Source organism: Glycine max, chromosome 6, assembly GCF_000004515.6.
Source record: "Glycine max cultivar Williams 82 chromosome 6, Glycine_max_v4.0, whole genome shotgun sequence".
NCBI classification, from domain to species: domain Eukaryota; kingdom Viridiplantae; phylum Streptophyta; class Magnoliopsida; order Fabales; family Fabaceae; genus Glycine; species Glycine max.
The window spans coordinates 19,396,559-19,407,348 of NC_038242.2; the positions used below are offsets into that span (position 1 = coordinate 19,396,559).

The following is a 10,790-nucleotide window of genomic DNA, read 5'->3' on the forward strand; positions in this document are numbered from 1 at the left end:
TAAAATAAATAAATTAAAAAAAATAAAACCAAAGAGAAGTCGGATTTCACAATTCCTATTTCTTAACTTTAAAATTTTAATAAAAGATATTTTTTTAAATTATAAAAAAATGAAACAAAGAGAAGTTGGGTTCCCTAACTCCGACTTCTCTCCACATCTGAAACACAGGTACAATGCAAGAATTATTTTTGATGTAGGTGTATTTTAGAAAAAAAAATAGAAGAAAAGATTAAATACACAGAAAAAAACAAGCATATGCATAGGGAGTGTTCCCCTCCTTCCCTTTCCTTCGCATATGGGTGGGTAAACGGGCCCAGGTCCATGGACTGACCCGTGGGGCCCGCGGTCTGCGCAGGTTAAGGATCAATTTTTTTTTAAACAGTTCATGGTTATGTCATATTTTTGGGCCCGCCCCGCTTAACCCATTGACTATGCGGGTTTGGGGGTCCACGGGTTGCACGTAGCCCGACATTAGGTTTGATTTGTGTGATCCTGACCCAATTATATTAGGTTTGATTTTCTTTTTTTTACTTTAAACTTTTCTTTCAAAATGATAGATAAAGAAATATATTAGATAAGATAAAGATTTAAAGATAAAAATAAAAAATTTAAATTAAAAGATGATAAAGATAAGAAAGGATAAGATAAAAAAAATAAAAGATGACAGAAATAAAAGATTAAGATTAAAAAAGATAAGTGATAACATGTTAAAAATCTTCCTTTTTAATATTTTCTTGATCTTTTTTATTTTAATTTATCTTTTTCATATCTACAAGTCATAAATAATAAAAATATCAATTTTTATCATTTAAGCTTAAAATAATTGTTAAATAAATATTTTTAAAGATATTTCAATATATTTTTATTATAAAAAATAGCTCACATCATATTTAGCAGTTATCATTGTAGTAGACTAAGAACACTTCTTCTCCTCACGGTTTTTCTCCACCACGCAATCACGCACGCACACAAGTCATACGACTCGTTCCCTTACAAGGAAAACAAAACGCGACTCAAACTCACCCAATCACGCGACACACCACAACGGCACAGCCTCGGCCCACCACTGTGCCACCACGCAAAATCTCTTCTCTCTCTAGAATTTGTTTTTATCCTATTTTTGTTGGGGCTGATTCATTGTTGTTGTACTCTTAAATGTGGAGATGGAGAAGACTCAAGCTAATTCAAATATAAAATCATTTGTTGTTGGAGATGTTTAAATTTCATATTTTAGATTTATTGTTTGGATTTTCTTTTGTTAAGACATTATTTATTTTATTGATATAATTGACTAATTATTGAAATTTTATTTACATTTGTATTGAACTTAATTTGATTGTATTATATTTTTATTAAAATTGAAATTTTTTTAAAACTAGGCCCGCAGACCGGCCCATTTGACCCACGGGGTTCGCGGGGCGGGAGCGAACCAATTTATTTGGTTTGTGTAAGAAGCGGGGCGGACTGGTCTGGTCCGTTGCCAATGCGAGCTTATATGGACGGGCCTTACGCGGGACGGACCGCCCCGCTTACCCACCTTTACCTTTGCATCTACAAACTAAGATATTGGTTCTCTCGAACGTACGAAAGCAAAGAACAGAAAGAGAAAAAATAAATGATTAAAATTATAAATTATGCCACCATGTTTTCATTTTTAGAGAAAATCTTCAAAACATTACTTTTTTTTATTTATTTTCAGTTTTGGACTTCTTTTTGAAAAATATTTTCAAAGACATTGATTTTAAAGTTTTAACCAAACATATTATGAAGCCTATTTTTTTGTTTTATTTGAAAATGAAAACAAAAAAATGATCAAAATAAACGCACCCAAAAGATATATTGTTTATATTTTAGAAAATATTTTCAAACTAAAGCCTAATTTTGAAAATGTTCAAACGTTGTTTCCAAGGTTTTCTTTGTTAAATTATGAGAATGGAAACGACAAAAAGGCGGTGGCAAAATTACAAATTAACATTAAAACTTCCACTTTCTTTCATTCATAATATCATTACAACATCAACATCTACGTGGATTAAACAATATATTAGTTTGCGGGTCCATTCAAATTATTTTTCTTTTGTTACAAGTAATTTCTTAGAATTAAATTTTATTGTTAGGCTGTTAGCATGAGATGTTAAATTTATTAAATAATGTGATAAATATATTATATATTATTAGATGAGTGTAAATTCTTCCATCCTAAAGATAATATATTAAAATTAAATTGGTAATAAAAGAATTACACATTTTTAAACTCAATAATCATTGGTTATCAAAATCTTGTGTTAATTTATTAATTCTTACAAGTTTAGGAATTCATTTATCTTTTACGAGTTGACTCATGTGTAAAATCTATTTTTAGTGGACTATGTAGACTCTAAACTCGATAAACTCTAAAATTTACTAACGAGTCAGCAAATTACAAAATTAGACCAAAATATATATCATTTTGGATTAATTTTTATGCATATAAGAATCATCATACTTCTATTTAGTGTGTTATTCCTGAATAAAAAAACACTCGTCTCTAAAAATATTAAACACTTGTTTTTAAACAACATCAAATCCTCAATGAGAATGTTCTACCATTAATATCACCTCCGTAAGTTATATTATTGTTATCTAATACTAGACTTGATTATTTAAGTAAGTAAAATTTATATTTTACTATTTTGCTTTATTATGTTGTTAAAATATTTAACTGATATGTTACTTATAAATATTTTATTATTATTTTTATATAAAGTATAAGTTTACTAATGGAGTCCATGAGTTAAATTTATAAAACTCTCACAAGTTTATATATAGACTTTCAAGTTTGATACATGCTAATAATAATGCTTCTTAATCCTTATTTATAAATAACTGATTTTGGAGCAAAAAGTTTATATACTTTTTGTCAATTTATAAAATAAAAGAATAGAAAAAGAAAACTATATTCTTCCATGTAAATTGTAACAAAGATTAAGGATATATGCCTAATAAAAAGACAAAAGCAAATGAAAATACTAGAAAAATTAACCCGAGGAAGTAAACACGCAACGAGAAATTCGTACATGAAGACTGGGAACAACGGACTGTTCCGATAATGCCTTTGTCCAATCCGAACTCGACAACGTTTTTGACGAAACCGCTCTGGTTTCACAAAACCACCTTCTCACTTTCACTTTTCCCTTTTCTTTTCGTGGAATATAATTACAATAACCAATGATTTTTCGTCCTCTTGTTTTGTTTTATGTTTTATAATGCCCACTTTATAAATAAAATAATAAAAAAATGAATGAATGAATCAAGGGGTGAGACTCACGGTCATGACTCATGTAAATTCGTCTCCCACAACAACACTAGCTCTCACGTACATAAATATAAAGATGTTGATAGCATATTATAAATCATAGAGTTCATTCCATACACAGAAAGAAGAACAACACTAAGAAAGCAGAATAGGGAAAAATACATCGATAGAGGAAAATTAATTGAAGGGTGCTACTACTACGACCTTCTATATCATTAATGATTGAAATTCGTGTTGGAATTGTCTTGTAGGTGTAGTAGTGATAATAAGAGAGGATCATATATATATTAGTAGTGCTAGAAATTAATTGAAGTGTGTAATAGAATAGAGTGTGATAGAGAGAGATATGGGGAGAGGAAGGGTGCAGTTGAAGAGGATCGAGAACAAGATCAATAGGCAAGTGACGTTTTCAAAGAGAAGGTCTGGTTTGCTCAAGAAAGCACATGAGATCTCTGTGCTTTGTGATGCTGAAGTGGCCCTCATAGTCTTCTCCACCAAAGGCAAACTCTTTGAGTACTCCAGCGATCCATGGTATGTATATATGCACATAATTTAATTATTACCATACCCTTTTACGTACTATATATATACAACAACCCTTTTGATTTCTCTTTCTCATGATCTCTTCTATATATCTAATTCTAATCCCTACTATATGTATGATCCTACTCTCATAGTCTTCTTTCTTTCTTCTCATGCTTAATTTTCTTTATTTGATATCATATTTAATTTATTAATTTGCTTATGGATGGGTCTCTGTCAATTTTGTCTGCTATATACATATGCCTCTCAATTTTCAATAATTGTTTTTAATCATCCCCTTTATTATGATATGCTATTCTTATGGTCTAATATCCCCTAATATTCAATTAGTTTCTAATTAATCCCCCTTTGGGTTTAGTAGTTAGTGTGAATTTGATGTAATTGGATACTCAATTCTCAAATTTTCATTATGATTATGATTATTTAGGCTTAACAATCTTCATATATATCTATTTTGTCGTTTAATTATTCGTTTTGTTGTACTTGAAAAGATCTGTCATCATGCAGTGGCATATACTTTAGTTTTACTATTTTAGCATAACTTGATGATGAGCGTCATAACCGCAATTTGCATCAGTTTAATATATAGTTTGGATTTGGAAGTGTAACTAAAACTAACTTATTATAAAACATCGACAAAAACTAACTTATTACTACATCATCACTCTCTCCGCACGCATGGCCATATATATAAAAAGCGAACGTGATTCGCTATTTGAAAGCAGCAGGCTGATCTGACAAACCTCAGCCTCAGACACAAATATGAGAAAGGAGGAACCAGAAAAGTGACAGATCACTGTGACACTAGGGTCATCATTCATTCATCAATATATATAAATTAATTCATTCAAGCCAACCGATTCAATTAATTTGCAAAATTATATATATTCAAAAAAAACCTAAGTATCGCCGATAAAATTAAGATAATATATATAAGTGAAAGATAATTTTTAATGTTTGTATTAATTTTTAGGGTTGAATTAGATATAAATTGATGTTCTTAGAATATATAGAACACTTTGCATGACTATATATAAATAAAAGCTGTTATTTACTTATTATTAGTGCTTCTTATAAAACCCACCAAAAATCAATATCACACTCGAGTATATGCACCACTTTTTACCATGCGAAATTGTGGTTAACTTAACTCCTGTTCCTTTTTTTATTTTTTGTTATGAGTTAGCTCCTACTACAACAGATTAAAATCCCGTTGTCCCATATTCTTGTCGAGTTTATATGCTTTCAAGTTAGTTAACCTGGTTTCACTTTGGCCCCCGAAGTTGATTTTACTGACATTTTTTCCTAGGATAAATTAACATGTGTAGTGTAGATATTAGGCACACACTCTGTGCATGCACAGATTAAAGGAGTGTAACTCGAGTGTTGCCATGATGGAAGAGCATAAAAGAAATTTTTGTTATAGTCTATGTAGTACTCTTCTATAATTTGTTATTGAATTTCCACCATGGTTTTACTTATTCTAATTTTAAAATGAGTTTAATTTAACAACCTCTTCATTATAACTTGGTTTAGACTAGATATCAAATTAATAACAGTGGAGCATTTTTTGTTAACGTTTATTCCCCCTCATAAACAATAAAAATAAATTTAAAATGTACACATGTTAAACATTTATATCATGTCATTTTACATACGTTCTGAGTTACAAAATCTTCCAAGATTTTAAAGGTATTATAAGAGTTTGAAATCAGGCAAGTCAATGCTATTCGCAAGTACAATAACTCTGGCAATATATTACAACTATACTTTGAATTCTAACTGAGACTGTAAGCTTTCAATTGAGATATATAACTCAAAACTTTAAAGTGCTGTATCGAAAGGAGACACATGTGAGCCTTTTTTAATCCTTGGAACGAACATATATCACTCGGTATACCAGGGAACAAGGTGAAGCTTACAATTTGTGCTAAATTATATATTTCGTGTTTAATTTGTATTAAAAAATTAGATTTAATACCTTGTAACTAAGTAAAATCAACAGATTTTCAAGAGGCGAGGTCCTTCTGTTATATATGATGCTCGATTATATTTGCATTAGCGGTGTTCCTATGATCTAAGGTTTTAAATTGTTGTAATGATTTTATCGTGTACCTTGATATATATTACAGGAAATTGTAAACAAATACACTCAATGCAATTACAATTATATGTTACGGTTGTAAACATCTTAAAGACTATGACGTTCTGGCTGAAATCATAGTAGTGAACTATTTTTTAAAACCTTTTCCTCTCAACAAGTGATTATTAATTGTAAATTTTATCTTTGCTTTTCCCTCTTGAAGTGCGACTTGTTTACCAATACATGACGCCATTCTTGGTATAATATCGAGTGTGAATGAAGAAAAAAGAAAAAGAAATAAATATACAAAGTTTGGATTGGATGACTATATGTGAAATACTGAGATATATATTTAGTTAACGCCTCATATATCCCAGTCGGTTTAGTGAATTTAAAAGTACTATTTGTCCTTGATGATTGACTACTAGTCATAAAATCGGAATCTTAAAATTGAGAGGAAAGAGGAAGAAAAGGGTATGGATGATGATTAATTTGTTTTTAATTAATTATTTGATTCATACATCTTCAAAAGAATGAGATGATATTTAAGCATGTTTCAACTGAATTGGTTAGTATTTTGGATCTAACGAAAGTAAGATCTTTGCTATAGATTTCCTCTGAAAAATGTGGATTGTTGTTCTTGTCCTGTACTTAATTCAATGCATAATAATGCATAAGGGTTGGAGTACTCATTGTCCTATCTCATAATGATATTTTGTTTTATTTGATTAAACAATATAAAGTTGGAAGCACACCTAAGTTACCCATCCCACCATGGGTTAAATCCATATTCGGTAAAATGTTAATTTGGATACTCCTGGTTAGAACATGGTAAGACTAAGGTAGAGGGTATTATATCTTTCTTTAATAAAAAGAGTTAGGAAAATAAAACTAAAAATATAGGAAAATATTTTTATGAATGGGAATGTTGACAGTAGATATTTAACATTCTAAATAATAACACAAGGTATGGACGAGTTTTAGTCGTATCTCTGGATCAAAATTTTCACTTCATGGTAGTGGTATCGCTTAGATTTGTTTGAATATAGTTAGAATATATTCACTATTCACAATATAAAATCATAGATTGAGATGACATGTATGATAAGATTTTTTTTTATTTTTATAATAATTTATTTAAAAGTCGTTCCTAAAGTAATTATATTTTTAATTAGTTTCCAATATCTTTGTCTAATACTTCCTTTTTATTGTGTATGTGCATGACTGTGATGTTGACCAAAAATTGGAAGTCTCTTTGTGCAATTCTTTCTCTTTTCTTGTGTCAATTTAAAAAATTATTTGAATTTATTCCTCTAGGTATTTTAATACAGGTATCATGCATGCATGAAGCTATCTTTGAACAATTAAGTACTGTATGTTGGTTAATATTTGGGCTTTGTTATCAATATAAATACACTATCATTGCTCACTTTTACTTTCCTTTCATTTTTCAACAGTATGGAAAGAATTCTTGAACGGTATGAGAGGTATTCATATGCAGAGAGGCAGCTTGTTGCAAGTGATCAACCACAAACTGTAGGTTATCAGCTCTTATAATAAATCTGCATGAACTCATTTTATTGATTGATTTATCAATTGATAGCTAGTAATCTCTGATGTAAAACAATATTAATTGATAATTATTGGATATCATCCTTTCCTTTCTCTAAGCGCCACCTACGATCATTTTACCAATTTTACTTGCTAAACATACTTTTTTTTGGTGAATTCTTGCTAAACATACTGAATATGCATTAATTTTTATACATGTATGTCAATTTTGTTCAAATTAAGAGAAATTTTCAACTGATGAAATTCAAACTATTTCCTTGTTTTAATCAGTTAAAAATGAAGTAGATATATCTATTGCAACTTGCTGTTATTGCTTTAGAAAATTATAAGAATCACAGAACACTAATTATATCGTATACTATGTCAGGAAAATTGGACTCTAGAACATGCAAAGCTCAAAGCAAGGTTGGAAGTCCTACAGAAAAATCAAAGGTATCAAATCAATTCGAGTAAGGAGTTTTGTATTGTGTAAATTAATAAAATATAAAACAATAGGGTTTTCCTAATGATTTTGCAGGAATTTTATGGGACAAGATTTGGAGGGCCTAAGTATCAAAGAGCTTCAAAATTTGGAACATCAACTTGATAGTGCTCTAAAACACATTAGATCACGGAAGGTAAAACCATACCCATATTAATCTTTAGTTTTTTTGTTAGTGGAGTATGAACCCACGAGCTCTCATTTATTTCATTCTTCTTTTATCACTAGATTAATCTGATAATTTCAATGTCATTGTTATTCTGACTATTTAATTATATAATTTGCAGAACCAAATCATGCATGAATCTATTTCAGAGCTTCATAAAAAGGTGAGTCTTGTTGCTTTCATCTTTTTATTAAGTATAGGTTACAAAATAACCATTGCTCGACGAATCAATAAAAAGGTGGAAACAATTTTGTTCTCTTCCTCAAGAAGTGGAAGGAATTAACTCATGGATATAGCATGTTCGTAAATATTATAATTTTTTTTTATTGCGGTGTTTGAGGGAAACTTAACTGATGTATGATGGCAAGAGAAGTCATTGGCCACATAAAAATATTCCTTTATATTATCACTGCACAATACACAAATGTATATTCTAATATAGAAGGCATATATATGATTAGGACCCCAAACATGAGAATGCACAGTAGGAAAGGCAGACATAGCTCTATTTATTGATACTACCATGAATTGGGTATCTTATAATTTCATTAATTTGAAATAATAAAATATATTGAAAATTTAATTTCTTAATTTATATCAAACCAGTGCTATTTTTGGATCCTCTAACTGTACATGTTAATGATTAAATGTTATGTTCAAATGATGCAGGATAAGGTCCTACAGGAACAAAATAACACTCTCGCAAAGAAGGTAATTAATGTATTTTGTATTTAATCAACAACTTTAGTTGACTCTAGTTAGTTTGGACTTTGGATACTAAATGTATGTTTGGATTCATGTTTTAACACCTTTTTAGATAAATGTTTATATAAGCATTTATAGAAGAAGAAATAAAAAAAATATTAAAATTTAAAATAAACTTATAGAAGCTAATATGAAAAGATTTCTATAAAATAACTTAAAATAAATTAATTTAAACTTATAAAGAAATTTAATTTTTTTCATTTGTCTTTTTCTTATAAGCTCTTATGAAAAAATTTATCCAAACAGACCTCAATCTTTCAGTGTGTAAAAATAGAAGCTATAATTTGCTGCTTCTGCATTATTTCTCTTTTTTGAAGTGGCTATGCAGTGCAACGCACGTATTTACGCAGATACAAACACACTACTATAAATTTCACTTTATATGTCTATAACTAAGTTAATTTGAGTGAAAACTAGATAAAGGAGAAAGAGAAGGCACTAGCCCAGCATGCACAAATGGAGCAGCGTGGTGATGAAATGGATCTTACTTCCTCTGCCCTAGTACCTCATCCATTGGAGACATCAAACATTAGGTTAGTGCATTTAATTTCCTATGTCCCTAAAAGTCTTTCAACCATCTTTCTATATTTGAGCTTGTGTATGAATGTAAGTGTGAATTTTTAACCCTTACCTTAACTAAAATTTGTGCATATATATAGGGTTGCATGAAACTATTGGGTAGCACTATTAACATCTTGCATTTTGCTAGTACTATACCTTGTATTTTAAAACCTCGACACGCCTTGTGCTTTGGTTTCTTATTAATGAAATATTTTGCTTATAAAAAAAAATTGCATTTTCATTGCCTTGCCTGAATTGTAACGTGTAATTACTAAGTCTTATTATTTCATTTAACGCGATGAAAAGTACCAATAGGAATAAGAATTGTTTTATGAATAATCGAAGTAATAATCTAATACATTATGCTCTAAAAAGATGCAATGCAACTAGATAGGAAGAGTAAATTATGGAAATTAAAGCACGATCAATGGGTCAGTAATAAGTGTCTCTAGAGGCATTATTTATTTTACTCATTCACCTTATAATTTGAACAAAAAGTGATAATATACTAATTAATTAAATGGGTTATTTGATGCAGAGAGTCCTCACAAATAAGGGGTGAAGGAGATAATGAAGGAACCCCAACTCCAACCCGAGCAAATGCCATTCTTCCATCTTGGATGCTTCGTCCTTCAAATGAATAGAAGAGTATTAACGACCTAAAATTTTAAATTACATATGAATATGGCGAATACAAAGCTTACCCTATAAGATGTAAAATGGTCTATGTGTTGAATTGTGAACACCACCCAATGAGTTCAATTGGAATATCATAGATATGTAATGTGTCTCTGACTACTACATTTCAAGGATGCTAAGTAAATTATATGGTATGGCCTGTCTAGATATAGACCTGCAATACATATATAGTGTCAATTATGTATGCTTGGTTCTTATCAAAAGTTTAAGTTGGACTTTACATGCCTCTCTTCCTAGAAATTCGGAAGGTAAACATAATTTCAGTACACATATATAGTGAGTTTGTGTAATGGAATGTAATCTTTGTGTATCAAGTGTTGAAGGTTTAGACTTTTGGGTGTATAGATAGATCCTAACAATACTACAATAAAAACATACTATATCGGTTATTTGTAGTTTGTTATATCGGTTGTCGACCGTCGATGAATCAGGTATCGTAGAAAGTGTGGATGTTTACGACGACGGTTGTATTGAACCGTCATAAAATATATAACATTCTAAATGTACATTAGTATGAAAAGATAAAAGAAAGGAATCCTGTTGAGGTAATATTATCAAGAAAAAGCTGATTTTATAAAGGGAGGCCTACTGCTTAACACCTATATACAAGATAAAATTCTCATTG

The 10,790-nt window shown here is 29.9% G+C and overlaps 1 protein-coding gene across 1 annotated transcript; it reads left to right on the forward strand.

The window, feature by feature from the left end:
- The first annotated feature begins 3,414 nt into the window (after positions 1 to 3,414).
- AP1A (agamous-like MADS-box protein AGL8 homolog) lies at positions 3,415 to 10,493 on the forward strand. The gene is made up of 8 exons (NM_001255745.2): positions 3,415 to 3,826; positions 7,379 to 7,457; positions 7,861 to 7,925; positions 8,011 to 8,110; positions 8,262 to 8,303; positions 8,810 to 8,851; positions 9,323 to 9,438; positions 10,005 to 10,493. The coding sequence occupies exons 1-8, from the start codon at positions 3,642 to 3,644 to the stop codon at positions 10,108 to 10,110; spliced, it is 735 nt and encodes a 244-aa protein (NP_001242674.2). The 5' UTR covers positions 3,415 to 3,641; the 3' UTR covers positions 10,111 to 10,493.
- The last annotated feature ends 297 nt before the right edge of the window (positions 10,494 to 10,790 follow it).